This window comes from Ambystoma mexicanum, chromosome 1p (genome assembly GCF_040938575.1).
Source record: "Ambystoma mexicanum isolate Mex_15411 chromosome 1p, UKY_AmexF1_1, whole genome shotgun sequence".
NCBI classification, from domain to species: domain Eukaryota; kingdom Metazoa; phylum Chordata; class Amphibia; order Caudata; family Ambystomatidae; genus Ambystoma; species Ambystoma mexicanum.
In genome coordinates this window covers 604,609,344-604,636,646 of record NC_090921.1, presented here as the reverse complement: position 1 = coordinate 604,636,646, position 27,303 = coordinate 604,609,344, and the positions used below count along the sequence as shown (strand labels likewise).

The following is a 27,303-nucleotide window of genomic DNA, read 5'->3' as shown; positions in this document are numbered from 1 at the left end:
CAGACTTATACAAGCAGTTGGAGAGAGGCAACCCATATGTTAGCTGGTCTTACATGCCAGACTGGGGGCGGCATCTCGGGGTCCGGATGGAGCAGAAAGACTGGAAAAGGCTGTGGGCTCAGATCCCCAAAATTGCGAAGGCGATCCAGGTTCGGGAGGTTTGGTACAAGTGCATGGTGGGATGGCATTATACACCCGCCCGACTTCACGCAATGAACCCTGCAACCCTGGGGGAATGTTGGAGGGGGTGCGGGGAGTGGGGCACGGCTTCACATATCTGGTGGGATTGTCCCATTTTGCAACCCTCCTGGGTCGAGTTCAAGCGGGCTATAGCTCAGGCTTTGGGGGAGGAGCCCCTCGGGACCCTCGGGCAATCTTGATGGGAGGAGGTGTGCAAGGGGAGGAAGCAGGGGAGCGTGGCCGCACCAAGGCAGCTGTGATATTCACGTTGGCAGCTATGTCCCTCATCGCGCAAAGGTGGAAGGGGCCCTCAATTCCTACAGAGCAGGATTGGCTGAGGAAGATGTGGGAAATTGGCTCTTTGGAGTGGGCCACATATGCCGCGGACAATAAACTGGAGTCCTTCTACGCAGACTGGGGGGGTTACACTGGAATACTTGAAAGGGGACTTTAGGGAACAACAGTGCCCTCAAAGACTTAAATTGTTGGACATCTATAGTTAAGAAAACGGGTGGGGGAGCGGACGCGAAGGGAGGACCGTTGATGCTGTGCCACGGGGGGTGGGGGTAGGAGTTATGATTTTTTGTCTCCGTCTTTGTTACTGTTGATTTATACTGTTTTTTCTTCGTTAATGAAATAAAAAAAAAGTTTAAAAAAAAAAAACATGAGCGGAGGGCCGGGCGCTGGTGCACATGGAGGAGGAGGGAGATTCGATGCAAAGACCTGGACCATCTCTCCACTGTGGTCTGACAGTGGGAATGGGCCAAAGAGCAGGGGAAGATGGGGGTCAGGGGGAGGCGTTTTAAAGGGGCAATCGACTGAACACAGATTGAAAAGGGAAAAAGATGGAGGGGCCATCAGTGAGATAAGAGGAGTGGGGGATGGTCTGTGGGGAAGGCATGATGCATAGGGGGTGAATGGGCAGATCATAAGCGGGGATGGTAGGATCCAGGAGGGATGCAGGTTGGCTAGGAGGCAGCCACTGAATCTGGAGGGGGAGGGTCAAGGGAAAGGGCTGTTGTGGGTCAGTTACCTGTTGAAGGGGAGGGTTGGGGGAACGGGGGGATCAAGGTGGGCCAGGAGGGTAGGAGGTGACACCAGCAAAAATGGGTGGGGTCCGAAAAGAGCATGGGCATAGCAAAGGGTGTGGAGTGAGATCTAGCCCCAGCAGAAGACATTCAGACTATAGTCCTATAATGTGAGGGGGTTAAACTCCCCGGTGAAACTCAAAAAGGTGGAGGCACAAATTAAGAGGTGTCAGGTGGAGGTCATCTTGCTGCAAGAGACATGTAAAGAAATCAGATAAGGGATCTATCCGATTTAAACAATTCTCACAAATATATCAGGCAAACCCCCAGGGGGAAATAGCGGGGGTACTGATGGGGTTTAAAGATTCCTTCAATGCTAATATAGTTCAAACTCAGGTGGACCGGGAGGGCAGATACATTTTCTTGCAAGTACAACTGGAACATGCATAGGTGACCCTAGCAACAGTATATGTGCCCAGGATGGCTTCCTACAAGAGGTAGCGGCTGAACTAGAGCGGTCCGTGGTGGGGGATATCATTCTAACTGGGGACGTTAACTTGGCGTGAAATCCAAATATCGATAGGAGCTCTGGGGCACATCGGGGGGAGACAGGAGTGTCGAGAGCCCCGGTACACAGTTGACAATATGGCCTTGTGCGATGTGTGGCGGACCATGAAGGGAGAGAAAAAGGGGCTACACATGTCTCTCGCATGTACACCATTCTTTATCCACGATAGACTACGTATGGGTGGCAGAGACCCCGATGGGCGAGGTGGACCTGGGGTCAATTTCACTTTCAGACCATGCCCCGATAATGGTGACAGTAAAAGAACGGGGACTGTGGAGGAGGCCTATGGAGCTGGAAGTTCCCTAGCGAGCTACTGAATGATACATTGATGGTGGATGCGATAGGGGGGGGGGGGAGATCGAGGACTACTTCGCCGTCAATGACAATCAGGACGCAACGCAAAAAGGTATCTCGGATGCCTTTATAGCAGTAATGCGAGGGGACATCATCTCACTCAAAGAACAGAGTGAGAAACAGAGAGGGGCAAGGAAAGAAAAAAAAGAGCTAGCGGCCCAAATGAGAGTAGTGATGCAGGCTACAGCGGGAAAGAGGACCAGGGTCCTATATAAGCAATTGAAAAATGTCAGGGATCAACTGGAATTACTGCACACCTTCTAGGGCCGAAAGGTCCCCGTTGGGGGTGAAGCAGAGCTACTATGTACTGGCCAACAGGGCGGACAGGCTGCTAGCTCAGAAATTGAAACGGGGAGAATCAGTCAGGACAGTTCTCTGATTTGCGCGCCCAGACGGGTCCAAGGTGACGGGCTATTGTGGAGACCTTTGCCGATTTCTACAAAGATATATCGCTCTGAGAGCCCATATTGAGCAGCAGTGGAGGGGTACTTCCACGAGCTACCAACACTGAAAAGAAAACCCTTGGAGAGGGAGAGGCAGGAAGGGGAGAGGCAGGAAGGGAACATACGGGAAGAGGAGGTGGAAGCAGCCATTAAGGCACTCACTGCGAACAAAGCGCCCGAGGCCGGACAGCTTCCCGGCGGTACTTTATAATAATTTTCACCAGAAACAAATCCCTAGGTTGATAAGCCTATTCAATTCGATTGCAACCAAAAGGGTTGAGGGGGTGACGCAGTGTATGGCGGAAGCAAAGGTGATAGGCTTTGGGAAACCCAATAAAGATTTGACTAAGTGTGAGTCATATAGGCTCATCACTCTAATGAACATCGCAGCAAAAATATACACAGGCATCCTGGCAGCGCGAATCAGTCGTTGCTACCGAAACTGATCAACCCAGACCAGTCGGGATTTATAATGGGGCGACAGGCATGTGATAAAATAAGAATAGTTCACCTAGTGGAGAAAGCCAATATCCAGCAGATTTCACTGGTGCTGGTCTCCTTAGATGGTGAGAAGGCATTCGACCAGGTTGAGTGGCCCTTGTTTACTGCTGAAGAGCACATGGGCGTAGGAGCCAAATTTGCACAGTTAGTGAGGGCGAACTATAGAATACCTACGATACACTCATCAAGTTAATGCCCACCTGTCCTGAAGTATCTGTATACTATGAGGCACGAGACAGGGTTGCCCCCTCTCCTATATGTCATCTATCTAGAGCCCTTCTTGATAAAACTTGAGCAGAACGCAGTGATCCAGGGCATAATGTTGCGGGGGGGGGGGCAAGGTGGCCGCATTTACAGACGATATGTTGATGACCCTATCACTCCCAGAGTCCTCGATCCGCATTTAGTGGAATAACTTTGGGTAATCAAATGGGTGGGCGGTCTTAAAGTTAATGTACAAAAGTCAGAACTGAACTGTTGGCTCTGGTACTCCCCCAGGGACAGAGGGTAGCTTTAAGTCCCGATGTGCCGTTTACAGTGGCTAAAGATAGTATAAAGTATAGCTGTGAATATAGCAAGTACAGTACCGCAATTGTATGATATGAATTACCCAAAGCTAGCAGGACAGGTGAAGACGGATCTGGGAAATGGTCTCTGCTGCAAATCTGGCTGGGTCGGGCTGCCTCAGTGAAAATGGTGTGTTGCTGAGGGTTCTTTATTACTTAAAGGCGCTCCCGATCCAGATCCTGTGGTCCTTCAAGTGTATACAGAGGCTGGTGTTGCGATATATATGGCCGAAAAAACACCAGAGAATAGCCCTACGAAATCAGATGGCTCCTAGAGGGGAAGGGGGTTGGTCTCCCTAACTTCATTAAATATTATGAGGCGGCCCAACTGAGAAGTGAGAGAATGGTTCTTGGGAGACACGACCAAGGCGTGGTCCAGGATGGATAGGGCGGTGGCCGGAACTCGACCTGGAGGGAATTTTATGGCTTCATATGCAGGATGAACCATGGAACATACGTATTAGCTAGTGGTCCAAGTAAGTGAGTGTTAACGGTTGGGAGCGGACTTCCACTACTTTTTGTTTCTTACTGTAAACAGTTACACTACTTTTTGCAACCATTGTCACCATTACGAACTGTGCTTTGTGAAGTTAAAGCACATTTTTCCACTTTACCACGAAATAGCATTAACAGCTCAACTGAAATCTGTTGCAACTGAATTGGCTGTCTAACAGCATGGCTGAAACTCTTGAGAAATGTGTCGCACCTTGCTCCGCACTCAGTTACAATTCCACTACTCTTTTTTGGTACACTTTTACCACTGGTAATAGCCCACATTTAGCAGTGGTGTGCGATATCTGGGATTGACTGGTGGATCAGGGTCCTCTATCCACAAGGCCGCCCCCCCTGTACCCCATTATTCGGTAAACCGCAATTTTGGCCGGGTACAGTGCAGGGATCCTTTAGACAGTGGCATAGAGCAGAATGCAGGAAACAGATATGTATACGTTTGAAGAATACAAAAAACTGATAGGAATATCAGAATGGGACAGAATGAACTATTATCAGCTAAGGCATTGGATAATGGGCCCAGGGATAAAGTAGGCAGCGAGAAGGAAATTGACGCCATTCGAGAAATTCATCACTGCACATACAGGGAACAATCAGGACACACCACTCCAACCAGATCTATGTCCCCTCCTTCAACAGAACTAAAGCAGGAGGCTCCAACTCTCGCACCAATAAACTGGAATGCTCTGCCCAGAGCACTCAGAAACAAAACATCATACACAGTCTTCTGCAAAGTGCTGAAAACCACACTCTTCAACTAATTAAGCAATGTAATGTTACCGATTTTGCACTAATTGCTTCCTCTATTAATTATTTAGACTCCACTGTAACCCGTCATGTTATCGTGTCCCACTGTAACAAAAGGGACCTTATTTCTGTGTTTTACTGACTGTGTAATTGTACCCATCCTGAAACCAAGTAAGCTTTCTGTAACAGCGCCACAATGCCCAAAATCTGTTTATAAATTTAAATAAATAAAAATAAACAAACAGATTGCATCTAAGCTCTGTTCAATCCTAATGGAAATGTGAACCACGCCTAATTGGGGCTATATGAATCAATGGGAAGGCACACTGGGGAGGATATCTGCAGGGATCATTGGGCTACCCTATGGAGGAATATCCCCAAGCTAACGAGACCGAATCAACTGAGAGAAGCTTGGTACAATGTTATGATGCAATGGCCCTACACCCCCGACTGGCTGCACAGCACATATAATACAACTTCAGAGCTATGCTGGAGGGGATGTGCGGGAAAGGGAGATTGGAGGCGTATCTGGTGGCAATGCCCAGAGCTGCATCTATTCTGGCCAAAAGTCGGTGCACAAATGAAGTCGATTGTGGCGCTTGATGTAGCGCTAACCTCCAGGGAGTGGCTTTGTGGCCTCTTTCATCCGGCGAGCAAGTGACCGCCTGAGGCTCATTGCAAGGTCTTCATGGTGCAGTTGATAGCGAAACGATGGAAAGAGCCACCAACGGGTCTAGAGTGGCTTCAGTAAATATGGGCAATACTAGCAATGGAGTGGGTTACATACAGCATACACGGATGGGGGGGGGGCATTTTGGCAGGACTGGAGAATGGTATTGGAGAACATGCAAGAGGATTATGTGAAACAGTGCATCCTAGACATTTTGTAAGGTCCATATCACTATAATGTATGTGCAAGAGAAGCATGGAAATGAACAAGCTGCTGATGCCAGGGGTTGGAGGGGGTGGGAGTGGGGCTGGGGGTAGGTGGGAATGTTGCATTGTGTACTTCTAAAAATATGCTTAAAAAAAAAAAGGTAATATATGGCAATTCAAATGCAACAGAAATATCAGTTGTACTCAACATACATATAATAACTATCTGTGTAACCTGGGATGGATCCCCTTAACCAGATATGAAATAAAGCTTCTCAATCGAAGGTTCAAATAATAAAGTTCCTTGTTGTAGCCTAGTTTTGATCATCAAGTCCTTCTTTCTCCAAAGGTCTTTCACTTGGACTTTAACAAATCTTCAATCAAACAATAAGTCTTTCTCTCTCCACATATAGAAACAAAAATGTAACACCCTCCTTAAGAAAGCCAAAATACTTTCAAAATTCTTCTTTATCAACGATATTTTGTCAGGATGATTCCACAACAGTGTTGCAAACAATTTAGCGGTCTTGCGACCATTACTACTTCTCCACAACCTTCAACCACAAGACAGTACACTTCAATGATTTCTTCCTGGTCCACTAACCTGCCAGGACAAGCACTAACAGCTCCCTAATCCTGGTATACTCGCCTGCCAGGACAAAAGCTCCTTACACTACTAATATCACTCAGTGGTACGGTTTCCTTCAAGCCTTTTGGGAAATTCACTTTCAACATCAAAATTCAAAACATCTTTTGGGAAGACATGATACACATTGGTGCTGTTTTGTTACAAAGTTATGTTTGCCACAGGCAATGCAGGTTATGCTCCTCTCCTCCTTGATACTTTCTACCAGGAGGGATTCTCTTCTGACACGTTTTCCCACTTTCACATCAAGTAAATGCTGACAATGTTTCCGTATTACACTTCTCGCTTTTTGGCTTGGGCAATGAAATCATGTTCTCTTGTTATTTTGTCAATGGGAATTAAATGCTTTGTGAGGCATTGCCCCCTCTTTATGTTCGCAATGTTGGTTACAGTTAGCTTGCTTCAGTCTTGCCCCATATTTACTTTGGCAATGATCGTTCTAGTTAACTTTCTTCAATTTTGTCCTCTTTACTTTAGCAATGGTGATGACTTTGGTAGCAATAATTGTAACCTTCCTCTATTGGCCTTTTTACAAAGTTCTTATTACGCCAGAATGACTGCCTTATTTTAGTTTGGTATTCAAAATTGTTATCAGTAGCCAGCGGTCGATTAGTGAACGTAACGGTATTACCCGACAATGGTAAACTCACCGGCTTCTGCATACGCTTGATCCGCTGCCACTGATAGTTCTGTTGCCTCCTGCATGGCAGACAGCTTTGGTTTCCCCACAGCCCATTCCGATTGGAATAGGACCCTTTCTAACTCCTAGTGCACACCGGTGCTAGTCAGCCACTGGGAGACAGCACAAAAACAGGAGACCCTCTCTCTCCAGGAGGAAAGCATGCAACACTGCTTCTCGCTGTGCAAACTCTGCAATTAAGATCATCAATCTTGGAGACCCGCTCGGACCAACATCTGCTACAAAGATAGCGGCGGCTACGGTCACTTTCTCCTTCTGCTGCAACTGCAGGGTCTCTGCAACTCCACCCATTCTAATGGCCTGCACCAGAAGGTGCCATGTATATTCAAAAGTCCCATTCAGGTGCGAGTCATTAGAGCAACTAGACTGCACCTTGCAGTTTAGTGCCTCTGAATCCATCTTCTACGTCCCAGTTCTCAAGGCATTGTGGGACTTGAAGTACTGAATGTTCTGATGGCCTCTTTCTTCATGAATATAAACTTCAACTTTATTGGATTTACATTGTTGCATAGATCCCAAGGGAAGGATTTTAAAGGGGTTAATGGTTGAGATTTAAGGAAGGAATTATTAGTTACTCACTGTAGTGATTAACGTACTCCTAGTCCACAGTCTAATTTCCTCCATACTGCATAGGGTCCCTCACTAGGGACGGGAACTGAACCTTTCACCAGAAAAAAAATGGTATTTCCCCCTTTAAATTCAGTTGTGCATGGGGGCACGGCCCTGTGAGCATGTGCTTCCCCTGACGCCACCCTACGGCACCACACCTCAGTCCCCCCCCTTTGACACATCGGCTGATTGAAACTGCCTAACGACATTTTTTATAGGAGGGGGGTGAGGGGTGGATGGTGGAATGTATGGAGGAAAGGGGACTATGGACTAGGATTATCACTACAGTGAGTAACCTAGAATTACTCATATGTCCAGTTCAATTTTCCTCCATACTGCATGGGCGATTACAATGGATTGTAGCCCTAGGGAGGGGAGACATGACGCCACAAGAAAAGAGGTTCCTCAGCACAGCCTGTTCGAAAGCAGCATCTGGAGTTGTGCAGCCCTTCCCTGCTGATTGTTTACATATCTCCGGAAGGCAACCGCCGTTGCTTTGGCTCAGACTGCATGAGCATGCAGGTTTTCTTGCACCTCCTTCGTTGTCCCTTGCAGGCCTCCTGAATAGCAGCGACCATCCACCTAACTATCGAGGCCTTGGACACCCGACAACCTGGCTTTGACCCGCCGAAGGTGATGAATAAGGCATCCGACTTAGGGAAACCCTTTATCCTGTCCAGGTAGAACTTTAATGCTCTCCTAGTGCAACACCATTTCTGCCTCCTCCTTGGGGTTAAGAAAGAATGTTGGTAGGACCATTTCCTCGTTGCGGTGAAATGAAGACACCACCTTCGGGAAGAACGAAGGAGGTGTGCGGAGCACCATCTTGTAGCAATGGTACGTGGTATAGGGTTCAGAGGCCAGTAGGCCCTAATTCTTGCTGATCCTACATTCTAAAGTAAGGCCCACCAGCAGCGCGGTCTTGAAAGTGACCAATTTGATGTCAACTGACCCATGGGCTAGAATGGTTGATGCGCCATGGCACCCAGCACCACATTGAGGCTCGGGTGTGATCACTTGATAGGGGAGGGGGGGGGGGTACAGCCTTGTGAGCCCTGTGAGATGTCTCTTGACCACCAGGTTCGAGTTACAGAATGAGCCGATCAAATTTTTGTAGGTCACGATAGCCGCCAGGAAAGTACTGCATGTCTGAACACCTGACTGTCAGATGTGTCGAGAACGACAGCACCTACCTAATCCAGTGTGCACGTTAATGGCTATACCCCTCTTTCCTTGGCCCAGAAGGAAAACCTAGTCCATTGTATTGGTTCCAGGTAGAGCCGCTTCTTGCCTTCTCAATTATCCTCAGTTTGTATGCAGTGTTATGTGCTCAGGTTCCAGGCTGCTGGGGCTAATTTATCCGGCAATGGGGGCACCACTGCCCAACCAGCTGGTAGAGGAGCAGTGCCCCCATCAACGGAAGAGGCATCAGGTCTGAGCTGAGAGTCGTAAGAGGTCTGAAAATTACGGTCTGGCCAGCCACGGCTGGGCTATCAGTATCAGCCGCAAGTGAAGCGCTTCTCTGACCCCACAGATAACTCTGGGTACCAGTGGAGTCGGAAGGAATGTGTAAGCCCACATCTTGTTCCACTGAATTGGCAAGGCATGCCCCAGCTAGTCTCTGCTCCGTCCCAGCCAGGAGGCAAACTGCGGGCATCGCTGGTTGTGTTCCGTGGCTATGAGGTGAATCTGGGGCTGGCCCCACCTCCTGAAGATCTCCTGCAGGACGTGCTCGTTCAACTGCCACTCTTAGTTGTCCATGCCCAATCTGCTCAGTCTGTCCGCTTCTAGATCGGACTCCCCCGGCAGGTGGATTGCAGACAGCTATAGGCTCCGGGCTATGGCCCATTCCCATATCTCGATGGTGAGCCTGAACAGAGGAGGCAATCCTGTGCCCCCGTTGAGGTAGTACATGCAGGTGGAGCGGTCGGACAGAGCGGTTCTTGATTAATGGTAGGAAGGCCCTGTGAGTCAGCTGTATGGCTGTTGGTTCCAGCAAGTTCAGGATGGTTCCCACCCCTCCAGGGATGAGTCTGTCATGATGGTACGTACCGGCAGAGGCTGTCTGAAGGGACTGTCCGCCATAAAATTGGATACCTGCCTCCAACAAACCAAGTCCTGGTGAAGTCCCACCGGGATGGAGACTGCTCCCGCTTGAGAACCCGTTTCCTGGTTCCAGGAGGCAGAAAGGTGTAGCTGCGCCTCATATGTGCGACAGCTAGGAGGCATGCTGCCATAATCCCCAACAGGTGTTAATATCACCACGCTGAGCTTTCTGACTTGCTGAGACAAGGACCTGTAGTTGCTTTCAGGGCAGCCCCTTTTTCCATGGTGGGGAAGCTCCTCTGACCCTTGGTATCCCACATCAGGCCCAGGAAAACCAAGGTTTGGGTAGGCTGGAGCCGAGACTTCTTGTGGTTGGTGGAGAACCCAAGATCGTAAAGAATATCCATTAGCCAGGAGGGCGTATTCGGAACTTCCTCCACGGGATTCCACTCGGACTAACCAGTCGTCGAGGTATGGGTAGACCTGGTGGCCCTCTGACCTGAGAAGCACCGTCACTGCATTCATGAGCCTCGTGAATGCCCTTGAGGCTGAATTGAGCCCGAATGGAAGGACCCTGTACTGAAAGTGGAAGCCCATAACTCAAAACCGAAAGAGAAGGAGTGGCTGCCATATTGGAACATTTAAGTATGCATGTAGGGAAAGGTTTATGGAGGACAGATCAAGTACCACTTGTAGGCCTTTCCTGGTTCTTCTTGTGCATTGCAAAAATCTGCGATTAGAACCCCAAACCTCTCTGCAAGAGGGGGACTTCCTCCACTGCCCCACTCGTTACCAGTGAGCGGATCTCTGCAAGGAGAGCTGGTGTCAAGATCGGAGGAAAGGGAGGGGAGAAAGGGGGGTTCAGAGGGAGGGGGAAACCATAAGAGATGACTGATCAGATCCATGGATCTGCAAAGAGTTTGCCAGGGCTGAATGTGCAGAGGAAGCCTGCCCCCACTTGAGAATTGTGGACCCTGATGACAGCGTCATGGTTTCTTTCCCTCTAAGGCAGGCGGCTCAGAGAGGGACTGCAAGAAACCTTTGTGGGAGGTTCTTTGTTTCTTGCGTCGGAGTTGGCTTGGGGACCTGTCCGGTAGCCTAGCTTTCCAGTCCTGAAAAAGCCTGAAGCAGCCGAATGTTCTTCCGCCGTCGGAACCGCTTTGCCCCTGCCCGAAGGTCTTGGAAGAGGGCTTTGCCAGTATTACTAACAACTTAGCGTCAGATTTGCTGCAACCAGCATAGCGTCAGCGTAAGCTTGATGCAGATGGAGGTCAGCGTTGGAATATACCTTCTTGCCATATACCTATAGCAACTTCTCCTTGCCCAATAAGCCACAAGTAGATAAATGATGTAGATGTCTGTGGTTTGGCATACATGGAGGCCGCTGCTATGAAGGATGAATGAGGGTGAACCGATAATTTGAGTGTGTCTGCCTGCCTGTAATAAACATACAGCTGTTTATTGGTGTGGTGCGTAGAACGGGGCTTGGACCAGCCCTTTTTTTGCCAGGGCTTCCACGTCCTTTTGGAGCATGAGGTCTGATCTGGTAGCCACTTTTATCATCAGCGCCTACGCTAGGACCCCTGCTACTGGCTGTTCCTTTTGAGGCTGAGGGATGCCTGGTACTCTGCCAATCCCGCTAGCCTATTGTGGATGGCCCTCGCTGACAGGGACATGGCTGTGATGGTGGGCTGCACGGGCACCGGTGTAGGCGAAGAAGCCACCGTGACCGTGGGTGTAGTCTGCTGCAGATGGACTGGAACTGAAGGCTGTGTCGGCGTAGGCCGAAGCATGTCCTCAATTCCCATCAGGATGCCAACTATTTGAGGAGACCTCATAAGGGAGAGGAACTTCGACAAAACGTACCTTGCACGCTGGAGCTCCGCATTCCTGTGCCAAATACGTGAGCGGCATGGAGGGCTGCAATCTTTGTCGTGGAAAGGGCTCTGGCCTCTGCCGGAATGCTTGAGTGCGTAGGCTCAAACCTAGCCTGCTCCTCAGGTATTGGCCTGGTAGGCTGATCGCCCTTGGACATGGAGCCGGTAGCGCTAGTGCTTGTAGGTGCCCCCTCAGGCCTAGGCCTGGTACTAATGTGGAGCCCCTCGGGAGATTTCCCCAGTAAGAGAGCCTTCCGCCCCGTCAGCAATGAGACCATGAGGATCCGAGGATCCCTCACCCGTGAGGCCGGTAGCTCTGGGAGCCTCAGTATCCTTGCTGTTGACAGGGCATGTATGGCCCCTCCCGCTTGGCTGCTTTCTTTGGAGAAGAGAACACTTCCCTTGGCTTTAGTTTTTCTACGTACCTACTCCTTGATTACCTCGTGCGGAGACATGAAGATCAGCTCCCTCCAACTTGCAAGCTGGTTCTTGAAAGACAGGGATTAAAGTGCGTCACACGCCGAATAGCTGTCCCAGTCATGGTCCTCACTGAGGCAGAGGAGGCAGAGTGCTTGCGGTTCCGAAGTCAGAAAGAATCGGTCACAGGACTGGCACCTACTGAAGCCTGCCAGAACCGATATGCCGGGGAGGACCGAGGCACTTAAGGCCCGTGTAAATTAAAGTTCCTAGGATGAGGAAAAATTAAGTAATAAAAAACAGTGGGACAAGTCTCCCCGGGGAAGACTGGAAACATGTGGAATTAGGAGGGGGAGGGGCAGCCTCAACCACAGCAAAGGTGAAGCACGTGTGGCGCCGAAGGGCGGAGGCAGGGGAGCGCATGCTCCGAGTCGCAGCACAATCACAACAAAATTTTAAGGGGAAAAGAGATTTTTTTCTGGTGAAGAAGATTCTGTTCCAGTACCTAGCAAGGGACGCCCATGCATTATGGAGGAAAGGGGACAGGCAGTAGTATTACATTCATCAGAAGTCAGAGTGGTAAGGTTCTGATTCCCACATATATTGTTTCCCTGTGGATCACAAGAGCTTTCACTACCATCAATATGTGTAGCTTTAAGAAGCAGTATTACTCGGACAACAAGCCATTACATATTCTGGCACCATAGAAATCTCCCTTCTCAGGAGAACATAAATACTGGGGCTACTATCACCCGCAGGGTTAGGATGAGATTGCGGCGGTCTTCCCCTGGAGACCTGGGAGGAGAATTTAGGCAGGGATTCCGTGAGGATTCATCACATATGCCTGTGGTATATAATCTTTTGCACTCCTTATCGGGTGGTGCCTCAACATTTGACAGTGGCACACCCGCTCTCTTCCCTGCGGTGGCAACGACAAGCGAATCAGGCTTCACATGACTGCTAATGCAAAGTGGGTCTGATAGTGCTAGCTTTAGAATGTTTTCTATCCTAGCGTTGAGTGCCCGAGTTGGTGGAGGCATAACTAACGATGGGGCAACTGCAGAAGAAAAATAGCTTGGCTGACTGTTTTCCCTTCATTTAAAATCTCGTCCACAAAAATCATGTCTGAGTTTCGATATTGAAATTGTTTGCAGCACTTTTAAGAAGGTTATTAAATAAAAGCTGTTCAATGGGGGAAGTGTGACCTGCCTCAGGTGTAACAATAGCAGGGTCTATATTGCTGATGTCAGGATCATAGGGGTCATCATACCATGTGTCCTGATTTCACTCCACTTGATCTTGATGGAAGATTGAATCATGAGAGCTGTGTGTGTCATGATGAGGCTGTTCAGGAATGTCAATAACGGTATGTGTAGGAGACGCCTGATGCCTTGGGGATTTAGTTAAGGGCTGGCCCATTTCTAAAGCAAGTTTTTTTTTTTTTAATGTAACTGGATAACGTTCCTGTTAGGCAGATTGTTTGCAGTACCCTTTGGGCGCACTACAACAACCCTGACCACCTGGCAATAGGAGCCTAACCTTTGGTACAAGTCTGTACTACACAGATTGGTAGCATGATTGAGCAGCCAGGCCTATCTCAAGAGGGGTCAATGTGAGCTGTAGGGGAGTTACAGAGGTTCACAGTGACAAGTATTCAAATAAACGTTTACATACAAGGTTTCTTGATTAAACAATTAGTAATTTACATATCAGTCAGTTTGAGTAAGCCTTCTTCAAATGGAAACAATACAACAGTAACAGTCAAATATACTTCACAAAATACACACTCTTAATATCTCTAAATCAGTGAGTACCCTTCCCACAGACACAACCTACACCTTCAGGTGACTTTAATAGCTAGGGTGCTGGGGACATTAATATATCACTGTAAAGGAAAAGGTTATTAGAATATTCAAGAGACTACATGTATTCTTAAGCAGGCAAATAATTTCAGACACCCCCCCCCCCCCCAATAAGAGTAATTCAGTGGAAAAGGCCAAGCCAAATTCAATGGGCAAAAGTCTATATGAGCTGAAGCACTTCTTTAGGTAAGTAAGTATTTAAAAGTAAAAGTATTTGCACAATGTTTTAGAAGTCTTTGAAGAAAAAGAAGAATCAATGTAGGGCCACACACTGTTAGTGAGTAGTAGAAGATGCAAGCAACTCTACAGCAAAGTTCTCTCAGACTTTTACAGTACCTTTGTTTAAAGAAAAAGTGCAGGAGAGGACTTCTGTTCCTGAGCAGCTCTGCAGATCTCACTGTTCCTGGGCCTCAGTCATGGGGACAAGCGGGAATACTTCTGGGGACTCCTGCACTGCAATAGGACGGTAACCGCTAGCAACCGACAATCTTCAAACAAGTGGCTGTTCAGTGCTTCAACTCCTAGCGTCTACCGCAAATAGCAACACCACGGTTCCTGGCTGTCAAATTTTCCTTGCTTTTGGGGTTCAGCACTCTGCTGAGGGGGCTCAGGCTCAGTCAGTCCTGCTTCCTGGGTGTCCAGAGGATCTTCCTGGAGCTCTTGGCCAGCTTAAAAGCAACGCACACAATCTGGTGTTCCTCTCCCTGACGTTTCGGTTTCCAGCAGCAACTCTGTGGAAATTCAACCAGCTCCGAGAGAATGTCCAGGCGGCTTACTTTGGAGTTGATTGGTCCCACCAACTCAAGGGGACAAGTCGTCCTTGCAGGGGCTTCTTTGTCGATACGAATTTGGAGTTTCAGCACAGCAGCAGGGCTTCACCGGGCAAACCAACGGTCCAGAAGGTGCAGCAGCCTCCTCTTCAAGTTCTTCTTCGGTTCCTTCGTCCAGTGGTAGACACTGCCTTCCAAGCCAAAAGCCTCGCCTTTTAGTGAGTTCTCTACCATTCATTCCAGCCTAGCTGTCAGTCACCCAGTAGGGTGGCTGTCCTTGCCGCACAGTCAACTGGCCAATCGCTATAGAGTGCATTTGGGACTCCTATGAGACTAAGCACAGGGAGTTTCGGGCACCTCCCTCACTTCCTGCTCACCCCAGACACTCTGGAGCCAGGGGCGGGTTTCACTCGTGAAGCCTGCCAAAGACAAAACGAACAAAGGGACCAAACTGGGTTTGGCACGCAGAGTAAATCTCAAGAAGGACCTTTCAAAAATGAAATGGCAAAAATAGAAGGCCGGGGCCATGTTGACAAAAATGGCACCCATGGTTGTTTTACTGTGGCCGTGAACGAAGCCCGCGATAAAATCACCTAATGGTAGTAAAACGTAAACCACTGCCACCAGCCATTCATCGAGGAAAGGAACATTTAAAATGTTCATGAGAAGCTAAACAAAGGGCATATATACTAGGTAATCCCTCCAGCACCCTATTGTAAGATAGTGTTTGCTGGGTTCAGAAAGTTACAAAAGTAAGTAAAGTCAATTTCACTTTACTGCTCTGGGAAAACCGTAGTTTATCCCAGAGAAGGTATTTAAACCTTGGGAAATCTGAAAGACTTCCCTGTGTCAGTGCACTGAAGGTGCTGGATGACATAGTAAAAGATGATGCCTATGGAGTTTGTCAGCCTCCACAACCAAAAGAAACAGTGTACAAAATCACATTAAAATACATGAGAATGGGGGGAAAAAGTCACTCTCTCCAGGCAAAAAAAACAAGTCCTCAAAATCCAGCAAAATGAGGAGGTAGCTGCCGTATATTGTGGTACTTTCTGTGGGACAGATGGTGCGTGTTTGGTGTTTCCCTGACAAGTCTGTAATTCCCCTTGCAAGAATGTGTTTTGTGAGATTTCGACTTGTTTTAATGGTCGAGGGACTTGATTGCACAACAGGAGTCTTCCCCATAGTAGCACGATGTGTCTGCATTTCGGGGTTGGGGACCGACATGTAGGAGCCGGCATGCTCCTTCGAAATTTCTTCGGCCTCCGAAACGGAGCTGTCGCTGCCTTGGCTTGATTCACCTTCTTGGTTTTATTCCAAAGTGCCAGTAGGGGTTTCAGACTCGGCCATCAGAGCATGGGCCGCCCACAGTTTAGTGCTTCTCCAAATGTTTTGGGCTTAAACAACTGGCACAAAGTCCCACTGCATGGTCTGGGGGAAGGCCGTGGTTGCTCACTCGATGAGTCTTTTCTATGGGTACTTTTCTCTTGCAAGATGGACAGAATTTAAAAGGTGTTCTCTCAATTGTTATATATAAACGAAAAGGCAGCTAGACAAAAGCATAGTATAAATGAAGTGAAAGGCTGCATTCTCTAATAGATAATCAACCCCCCCCCCATTCTCCCTACTGCAAGGCTGAAGCCTGGTGTAGGTCAAAGGCGGTCGTCGAATTGGAGGATTCCTCGAAACCAGCAGTCGAAAGGACTTCAAAGATGCTTGTCGAAATGTGCATACTGCGACCGTGGAAAATTTGATAAAGTAATTATAATTAATTATCCAAGTAGCAGCGCTACATACTCTGCATATACACAACCAACCACAATAGCAGAACAAAACAATGAAGGACCTCACCATGTGAGGGCTCATGGGTACAGTAAACATCACACTAGGGATAAGATTACAAACACGCCCAGTCAATGTCCCTTTTTTAACTTAAACATGTGCAATACTCCGCCCATACCACTAGATGTCTGCCTATGCATAGCATGAGATTCGAAGCAGATTCACAAGCCTCAGAAATATATACACACACACACTTTCAAAGATAATATCACTTACAAGTAGTCATCAGGTAAGAGAAATAGACTATCAGTCCAACCTCAATTTCCACCATCTTAAGATGTCCAGCCCTGCCAAATGTCAGAGGTTACAGTTCCTTCATGGAAGAGATATCAGAAAAAATGCAGTGGGCTGTGTCAGCGATTCAAAAGAGTTCTGAATGTTTCCAAAGTATTCCAAAGTGAATTAAGTGTTTTCCCAAACTCTGGTAAATACTGTTCTCTATCCTAGTCCCAAGGTTAAACCGAGATTAGGATTCTGGACCCAGGCTCAACAACCAAAGGTCAGGCCAGAGTGAGTTAGGGGACAAGGGACGTTTCACCCAATACTACCCTAGGAGGACAAGGAGGGGGGGCAGGAATAGCTAGGTTTACTTGCCCGACCCCAACAACTCACATCCAGGTGACACTCAGGGTAGTCAGGGATTCGCTGGGTACACTGTTCACTATCCTTTGTTCGGGGGAGAGAAAACCATTGGTCGAGGGTGCGACGGCCATTTCAGGAGTCAGGACAGTTTCCAAGTTGAGGTCCAAAACGATGTAAAATGAAGACCTCTGCAGGCCAGACCCCTTTGGGACACCTCGCAGGACGGATGGTCACAGTGATCCACTCAGTGGACTTACCAGCCCAGGAGAGAGCTGGTAAGTCCACAGGGCAGTCCAGGGACACTTTTGAACGCTCTGCGGGCACGGATCCTTGAAAGTCACACTACTGCAAGGGCCAAAGCACGGACGAGAGGCTTCAGAGCAGGGCTTCAATTGGCCAGTCACTGAAGCTGATGCTGAACAGCTGCAGGAGTAGTCATCTGGTTGTCAGTGGGCTGCTCTTCATGGAAATCTTGGCTCCAACGTGGATCTGAAGAATGGGTGCAGGAGTCCTTTTATCCAGGTTTGGGGCCGGAAGCAGGTCCAAGCCCACCAATAGCAAGGATCTGCCACACTCCTACAGACAAAAGACTTTCTGGCACCAGGGAATGTGGACTGGGTCCAGACAGTCATAGACCCCTCTGGCTCACACACAAAGGGTCATTAGCCCGCAAAGGAAGCAGTTTACCCAATGAAGTGCAACAACATATATGGGGTTTCCTGACCCAGAGGACAGGAAAAAGCCTGAACTACAATCTGGCCAAATAAGAAGTGAAAACCCACATGGCCCGCCATTTTTGGGTGTTAGCCACCTTTAGTAGCCATTTGCTGTAAACCCGAAAAAGCATGAGTAGAAATGTATAAAAACAGTAAAAATAACACTGCTGACACCAGCTTGTCAAGGGCATATATAAAAAGTAACTTAAGGTATAGAGTTAAGGATTTAAAGCATCCTAAGTGCACTCCACTGTAAGGTGGTGTGTACAAGAATTCCAAATAGAGAAACAAAGTTTCTCCGTACTGAAAGTATTGGGGACTAATCAGTTTCCCAATAACAATGAGAAAATGAAAGGAAATCTGAGTGCTTTACTTACCTTAAAAAAAATCAGTAGAGAGTTCATAGACAAGCACACAGAAGGGTGTCCCATATAAATCTAAGGAGAGGGGCGGTGCAAAAAAGAAAATGTTTATTAACAAGCACTTACCTTGAAAGAGTTTTGCTAGATTTCAGTGCCAATTAGTCTGTTGTTCAACTAGGGTGGCCTCTCACATCACATTCATATGGCTAGATGTGAAAATCCATCTTAATAGCACTCAAAGAGAAATGCTGGTGCCAAACAAATTCATGAATAACAATTGAACTAAGCCAACAAGAGGTGGAGGGAGGACTTGAATGCAAATGCTGACTTTGTCGAAGGAAGATGGCCTTAGGGTTAGGTTTGAATTTTTATTTAGTGATTTTAGAAGGGGGTGGGACGGTAAAGAAATTAAAAGAAACAGTAAAGTGGAGGAGGGTGATAAGAGGGTGATGGTTCAATAATTGTCAGAGAGGAATACGAGATGGAGCGCAGGGCTCGAAAATAAGATTCAATAAGCTCTTGGGTGTCAGGCATGAATTACCCTGTAAGCAGGAGCTATCGCAGGGGAACCAGCAGACGCTACTTTAAGTTTTTGCGCATTATGTATTATCCACTGCATTTAAATGTGTATTAGATGTGTATTAGATGTGTTCAAATACTTCTTTATTCAAATTCTCACATACTCCAAATTAACACCACATTTGCATGTTTGTAAGGTCGGAGGAGCCAAAAGTAGCTCCTTGTTGTTGGTTGTTTCCAACTACTGGCTCTCCAAGGCTAGAAGCAGAAGTTTAATTGCTCCAAGCAATTTAAAACGATGGAGCAAGTTGCCACGACTGCGGACCAGCAGGTAATGGATGGCGATCAGAGAATAAACTCCATCTGGATTTTGTGGGCATTGGTCATATTGGGGAGGTTGAAGATCGCATGAGCTTTATTAACTGGGATTTATCAATCGCTGACGGCTAGTGGAGAGTGCACGGTTTAAATAAATGTTACTCTCTTTAATAACTATGCTCATGCCCAACTGTCATTGGCTGAGCTCTTATCTATTTAGAAATAAATACCATTGCATATGTACCAAACTTAAATTATTTGGTCAACAAAAATAGGCATCTCACCTGGCTCAGAGTCAGAGTTTCCAGTAGAAGGTTGACCAAAGCTAGATGGCATGAAAACATTGTTCTTTGATACTACATTCAGGAACATAAAAGGGAGAGAAATCATCACTACAGGAAACAAAATTAGTTGCATAGACAAGGACAGGAGTGAATTTGAAAAAACAACAAATTACTTACCCCAGGCAATGTTCTTTCTACTGAATTTTCTTCCCACAGATTACACATCTTTGATAAACCGATATCCTGCTTGAAGCAGAGGGCATTGTGGAGTTGATGGCCCTCGGCGGCTTCCATTCCATCGCTCGGATCTCGATGTTGGTATACATAAAATGCACTGTGCCCGTTTCCTCAGTTCTACTCTTTCCCCCCTTTCGCACAGCTAACTTGATACATAACCGGCATGGGGATGAAAAACAGTAGTATATATATTAACAGATTCACCCACAACCAGAGGGGTAGGCGATAAGGAATTTGTGGGAGGACCATCCAGAAGAAGTAATAATCCCAGGGGAAAGTAATTTGTTCTTCTAATCGATTGTGTCCTTCCACAGATTCTTCATCTTTGATAGACTCCCATAGCAGTTAGATAGGAGGTGGCACCAGGGGATTTTGTTACTGGTGTATATTGTGTAAAACAGCTTTCCAAAACCTAGCTTCCCGCCCATATAAGGTATCCAGACAGTAATGTTTTGAGAAGGTGTTTAGCGAAGACCAAGTTGCAACATTACAAATGCGCTACACTGGTATACCTCTTTGCAGAGTGGTTGCCACTCTCCTGGTGGAATATGAACTTCGATTTTCCAGGACCTCTTTCCCAGCCAAATAACATTCTGAAATGTACAGAATGACCCAGTTGGTGTCCGGTGTAACCAACCGAGTTAATCGTTTTGCATGACATTTACCATCCTGGTAATCTAAAAATGTCAGAACCCTTTTAGGGTCAAGTCTATGCAACATCTCTTTGTCGTTGGAAGGACAAGAAAGTGTATAGAATGCCAGCAAGGTAATATTTTGTGTCAGGTCAACTTTAGACACCACCTTGGAAAGGAAGGAGAGATAGACCTTCAAGACTACCTTCTCCTTGGAAAATGTAGTGAAAGGAGGTTTGCATAAAAGAGTCGGTAGCTCACTCAATCTGCGAGCAAAAGTGATTGACTTTCAAGACAATTTTCCTGGTGGCAACAAGAGTGGACAGGTATCGAGAGGCTCAAACGGACCTGCCATTAAAAATGTCAATGCCACATTCAGATTTCAGATCCCCTATAAAAGAGACCAGTGGAAAAAAAAATGTAACAGTCCCTTCAGAAACTGTATAATGAGGGGTATTTTAAAATAAAAGCCTTTTTCTGGCATAGATTTGAAGATGGCGAACGCTGCCATATTGTCTGTGGCCCCTGAAGCAGAAAATAAAGCAATGTAGGTGTATAACAAGCTACAGGATCAATATCTTTAGCTCTAAACCAGCTGCACAACTCAACGGCAGTGGTATAGTGCTTTTGTTGCTGGTCTTCTAGTCGAAAGCAACACCTCCATAATGTCTTCAGGAGGTCCAGTTTTTGTAACTTAACCTCTCGAAAACCAAACGTGAAGGTTCAGAGTACTCATTTCTGGGAAAAGAAGGCCTCGCTGTTGTGAGAGCAGGTCTGCTCTCTGGGGACGACAGATTGGAGGGGAGATTTTCAGTTACCACATCTTCCTGGTCCAATCTGGAGTAATCAGAACCATGGATCAACCTCCTGGTGACACGACGAATGACGGGGACTGGAGAGAAATTCCCTGGAGCAGAACAGGTTGAATTTATTGTTGATAATGGATGTGAATACATCTACTTGAGGGGTTGCCGAAAGGGTGAAGATCTCTAGAAGGACTTCCTGAGGCAACTCTCACTTATGGATATTGTGCTCTGCCTGCTAAGGGCGTCCACCATTGTATTCTCTTCTCGGAATAGTTGGACAGCAGACCGAGATGAACAAGTTACTTACTCCTGGTAAGGTTCTTTCGACTGGATGTTTCCTCCAACGTATCCCTCATCTTTGACATTTAATGTCCAGCTTAGGCTTCTTCGGAAATTCTTCTGCAGCAGGCGCCCAACATCGAAGACGTCAAGTCGATGTCTCTCGAAGGCCTCCGTCGAGGGAGACGTCATCCGATGTTATATGTAGCACGCACGGCACCCTTTGGCCTCAGTTCTGTTTTCCCTCCAAGTGCCTTAGAAATGCCCAGCAACACAGGCAGGACCGTATTCAGCCTTGCGAGAATGAGAGCTGCAATTGCATGGGAAATTCTACAGAGGGGTAGGATGGGAGGGCGATGAGGAATACGTTGGAGGAACATCTAGTCGAAAGAACGTTACCAGGGGTAACTTGTTCTTCAAATGGATTGTGTCCTCCAAAGTATTCCTCATCTTTGACAGACTTCCCAAAGCAGTATCCACGATAGTCAGATGGAGAAGAATTTAGACATGCCGTATTTTAAGAGGGCAGAATAAAGGACTGCCTTCCCAAAAACAACATCCTGAGAGTGGGCAGTATCCAGAGAATTGTGCCTAGCAAACGTGTGAATAGAGGACCACGTTGCAGCATCACAGATATTCTTAATATGATGCCCTCTCTGCAGGGCAATCGAGATGGCCATGCCCCTGGTGGAATGGGCACGCAAACCTTCAGGAGGGTCCTTGCCTGCCTGTCTGTAGCATTCAGAAATCATGAGGATGATCCACCTGGACAAGGTCTGCTTGGAGACAGCCTGGCCCAGTCTGTGTCTGGTGTACCTTACAAAGAGCTGGACGTCCACTCTCAATTTGGTGGAAATATAAAAGCTCAGCGCACTCCTAGGGTCCAACCGATGTAGCATCTCCTCCTCTTTGCTAGGATGCGGAGGAGGGTAGAATGCTGGTAATACTATATTTTCGGCCGTAGGTGAAAATCCGAAACCACCTTAGGCAAGAAGGAGGGTTTCACACTCAAAACAACCCTGTCCTTGTGGAATATAGTAAAGGGTGGCTTGGAAGAAAGCGCTTGCAACTCGCTCACTCTTCTTGCAGATGCAAGAGCAACTAACAGTATAGTCTTGAAGGTCAACAACCTCAAAGGACATGAGTGCAGGGTTCAAAAGGAGCACCCATTATATATTTCAAAACCAGGGTAAGGTCCCACACCAGAACCTGAAATGTAGAAAGCAGGAACACATTTGTGAGCCTGTTTAGAAGCTGATTGGCTAGAGGGATCTTAAAATAGGAACATTCCTCTGAAGAGCGCTTAAAAATGGAAAGCGCAGCCAGGTAACCCATAATGGTACCAACCTGAAGACCTTTGTGTGCCCATGAGAGCAGAAAAGATAGAATATTCAGTGTTTTACACTGAAAAGGATCAACATTCTTGTCTCTGCACCAGTCACAGAATGTATGCCAACGGCAACGGTACAGAGACTTCGTTGCTGGCCGTCTGGCCGAAAGAAACACCTCCATCACATCATCCGGGAGGTCCCAATCCTTGTATCTCAACCACTCAGAAACCAAGCGTAAAGGTTGAGGGTGTTGACCTCTGCATGGAGAACCCAACCCCCCTCACGCAATAGAAGAGTCTCCCTTTACGGAAGACGTATCGGAGGACAGATGGACATATCCAGAATATCCAGGTACCACATTCTCCTGGCCTAATCCAGAGCAATGAGGATCATGCGGGTCCCGAACCTCCTCAACCTCCTGATGACTAGATGAATGACGGGGACTGGAGGAAATGCGTACAGTAGCCGGAATTCCCAATCCACCACAAATGTGTCGCCTGGAGCTCCTCAGAGGAAAATCCCCTGAGCAGAACAGTTCGCACTTCCGGTTGAGAATGGTCATGAACAGATCCACCCGAGGGGTTCTCCAAAGGGCGAAAATCTTAAGGACTTTGTGAGCTAGTTCCCACTCGTGTGAGACTGCTCTCCCTGCTCCGAGCGTTCACCGCCGTGTTTTCCTCCATGGCCGGTTGAACCGCCGAGAGGGAGATTCCTTTTTGAATAGCCCAATACCAGAGCTGCATTGACTCCCTGCACAGTGGTAGTGACCCTACGCCTCCTCTTGTTGAGGCCACTGTGTTGTTCGTCAGTATCAGGACATTCCTTCCCCGTACAGACGGCAGAAAAGCCTTTAGCGCTAGTCTGATCGCGCGCACCTTCAAAAGGTTTATGTGTAGCATGGACTCTGACGGAGACCAATGACCGCTGACAGTCAACTCGTTGGCATGAGCTCCCCACCCTGTGAGTGAGGCATCGATCACTACAGTGATCTCCGGCCATGGTTGCCAAAAAAGTTAGCCTTTCATAACATTCTTCTCGCAGGCCCACCACAGAAGATCCTGTGAGACACTGGGCGGAATGTGAAGGCGGTCCAACATCCGTCCCGAGAACTGGGACCATTGCGAGCGGAAAGCCCATTGAAGGGATCCCATGCGCAAGCTGGCCTCCAGCACCAGAAAAATGCAGGATGCCATGAGGCCGAGCAACCTCAAGAACTCGAAGGCCGGGAGATTCTGGGCAGTCTGGAATTTCGTTACCATCTGGAGAATGTCTTGAGCCCTCACCTTGTGTGGTGAGCACTTTCCTAAGGAAGTGTCCAAAACAGCCCTGGGAGCTGTTGGGAAGGTGTCATATGGGACCTCTTGAAATTGAGGGAGAAGCCCAGTCTGTGAAGGGAGTGGGAGGTAACGTTGAAATAATCCAAGGCTTGTTCGGCTTGATCAGGCAATCGTCCAGGTAGGGTTACACGTGAATCACCATCAGTTTGGCGAAAACCCCTCGGGCGGAGGTCAACCCGAATGGCAGGTTTCGAAATGGATAGTAAGAGCCGCCAACAGCGAACGTCAGGCATTTCCTGTGCTCGATATATATTGGCACATGAAAATAAGCATCCTGAAGTTCCAATGACACCAACCAATCCTGAAGCTGGAGGGCGTGAAGGATCAGAGAGTGAGCATCTGGAAATGGTCTTTCCTGAGGAACTTGTTCAAGTATCTCAAGTCCAAGATGAGTCTCAGTCCCCCGTTCTTTTTGGGAATAAAAAAAAATGGGGAATACCAACCCTTGTTCCTCCGCCACAGGCACTGGTTCTATAGAGGCTTTCTCTAGAAGGGTTAAAATCTCCTGCACAAGGAGCAGATCCGCAATCCTCAAATCGTTTTCCCCCCGGTGGATTGGTCTGATGCTTCCTTAGAAAGGGAAGGCAGTAGCCGTGGGGTATTGTTTCCAGAGCTCACGCATCTGAAGTAATGGCTCGTCATTCTTCGAGATGCTGAGACAATCTGCCCCCCACTGGAGAACTGTGACTGAAGCCTTCAGAGCGGTTTTGAAGCGGCTGCTGCAGCGACCGATGCCAAAGAGGCTGCTGCTGGAGCGGACTTGGCATCTCTGCCTCGTCCACCATGAGGGAACTTTCACTGGCCTCTTTGACTGGCCATTCAAATAAGTAGTAGCGAAAAGACCTACCCCTCCAGGGTTGCCCGCTGGAATGAAAAGGCTGAGGTTGCCTAACAGCAGCGCCTAAAGATTTGGCAGACGCCTTGGAGGTCTGCAACCTCAAGGCTCTCGTCAGCCTTGCAGCCAAAATGGAGATACTGGTCAAAAGGCATGCAAGATGAGCGAGCACATCAGGAGCAAAACCAGACTTCAGCAATCACGCAAACCTGCGTATCACGGTGCTCGTAGCCATGGCGAATCCAAATACAGACCGGAGGGTCTCACACATGGCTTCCTTGCCGTCATTAACAATAGCCAGAAAGCCGTCCCCCTCATACCCTTCTGGAATATGCTCTGCTGCCATGGAAATGCACTCTGCACTCAACAGAGTGTACGAAAATCTTGCAAGCGCACAGGTGGAGTTGGCCGATTTTAACGCCATACTCTCCACCCTCTTACCCCCCAAAATACCTTCTGCGCCCATCCATCTACGCGCTTATCTTCATCAGGAGGGATGATAGGGTATGCGGCCTGCTTTGAGGTAGCTGTAGCTGCCTGGACCACCAGACTCTCGGGAGTGGGGTGTTGCAACAGATAGCTGGGGTCGATACTGGAGGGGCAGTATTTTTGTGTAAGACTTGTTCACAGCCGGAATGGTCTCCGGGGTCTCCCAATTCTTGGCCAGCCTCTTTTGAAGAGCCACATGGAACGATAACAGGATCCGTATGCAGACCCTTGTCCAGAATATCTGTAAGATCATCTTGATCATCATGCGCCAGAGGCCTCGACAAGCCCAAGTACTCCACCACCTTAGACATAAAAAGGTGTCTATATGAAGAGTCGGCATGCTCCAGAGGGTCCAGCTTGCCGAACTCTAACTCCGGAGAGGTATCAATACCAATTGCGTTATGTAAAGTGTTAAACAGGTCCTGCATCCTGCTCTCCTCTGAAAAAAGGCACTCTGTACATTTGAGTCCCATACTGTAGCCCAAAGGGGGCATCCTCCCCCTCCGAAAGTTCCTCTTCCTCAAAAATTGAAGTACGGTTCCTAAAAAAATCCTTTTTAGTAAGGGGGGCAAAATACTTTTCTGGCACAGAGCCAAGAAGCTTAGGAGGCATCGATGATGAAGGCTTGGACTTAGTCAGCCTTCTTAGGCGGGCCACTGGACCTGAAGGCAAAGCCGGTAAACTAGGCTCCAGCGGCGCCAATGGCTTTGGCGTCGACAACGGCACCAATGGCTTGACTGGCGTCGAAGACTCAATGGGCACCAACGACGGCGTTGATGGCTTTGGAGACGTTGAGGGCTTCATAGACCGATGATGGAGATCGTGACCTCTCTCTACGTCTCGAGGGAACCCAGGCTCGAGGGCGCGCAAGTGTCAGGCCAAGACCGCTCCTTGCCAGCCTCCTCAGACAGCACAGACAAAACCCTGCCCTGCTTTTCGAAAAGCTCCAAGCAGAAAGCTTCCCACTCTCAGTGTTGACGTTTTGGTCGGGCACGTCGGGCACGTCTCCCTCTTAGGGGTACTTCTCGACGAAGACGACCAGCAGTGCCTTAGTCGATGAGGAGGAAGAGTGGCGGGAACCACTACGGGATCGTGAGCGCTTGGCTTTCTTCCGACTAGGAGAGTCGCTCCTCGAGTCGTCGGACGAAAGCCACCCGGTCGGGATTTTCAGGGTTTGGATACCTTGTCTACCTTCAACTTCCCCCGTCGTCCTCGCAAGGCCTGCCCAGTCATGGACTGACACTTCGAGCAGGTATCCATCTCGTGGCCCTCGCCCAGGCACCTGATGCAGATCTGTAATTGACCTCTTGGAGCCGTAGCACTCCTTACATTTCTTAAACCCGGAACGAGGAGTCGTCGGGGTAGAAGACGAAGTAATAGTCATAACTAGAGATAACAGCAGTACTTCAGAAGTACGAGGCATGCTGAGTTTCACGAAGCAAACACGTTTGCTGACAAATGGAACTGAGGTCAACGGACGCTGTGCGTGCTACTTATAACATCGGATGACGTCACACTCGACAGAGGACTTCAAAGGACATCGACTCGATCGACGCAGGGTGCCCTCTGCCGAAAAATTAAGCTGGACATCTTTGGACATGTCAAAGATGAGGAATACGTTGGAGGACACACTCCATTCGAAAGTTTGCTTTGAAGTGCCCAAAACCAGAGCTGCATTATCCCCCTGAACAGAGGTAGGGGCCCTACACCTCCACGTTTGTTGAGGGTACTGCGTTATCAGAACGTTCTTCCCCTCCATCGAAGGAAAAAAGGCAGACCATGAAGAAGGTCCATCAACCTGCCCCGAGAAATGTGACAATTTGGGATCTGAGCCCAATTGAGGTAGTCATCCATAGGCACATCTCGGGACCAGAAAAATGCAAGATGCCTTGAGGCCCATCAACCTCAGAAAATTGAAAGCCGGAAGATATTGAGCATTTAGAAATCTTGTCACCATCTGCAAGATATGGTGAGCCCTCAACTCGGGAGGCAAAGCCTTCAGAGAGGAAGAATCCAGGACTGTTCCAATGAATT

General features: G+C 48.1%; 1 protein-coding gene across 7 annotated transcripts in view; it reads right to left on the bottom strand.

Annotated features, from left to right (window-relative positions):
- RANBP3 (RAN binding protein 3) overlaps window positions 1-27,303 on the bottom strand; it is a 1,483,781-nt gene that overhangs the window by 1,089,539 nt on the left and 366,939 nt on the right. For 6 of the 7 annotated variants that reach the window (XR_011303967.1, XM_069649581.1, XM_069649583.1 and 3 more), the window contains one exon: window positions 19,324-19,395. The exons of the other annotated variant lie outside the window; for it this stretch is intronic. Coding sequence is in view for 5 of the 6 variants with exons in the window: in XM_069649581.1 (XP_069505682.1) it covers window positions 19,324-19,395 (72 nt within the window). In the remaining variant the exon portion in view is untranslated. The remainder of the gene's footprint in view (window positions 1-19,323; window positions 19,396-27,303) is intronic. 7 annotated transcript variants of the gene reach the window in all.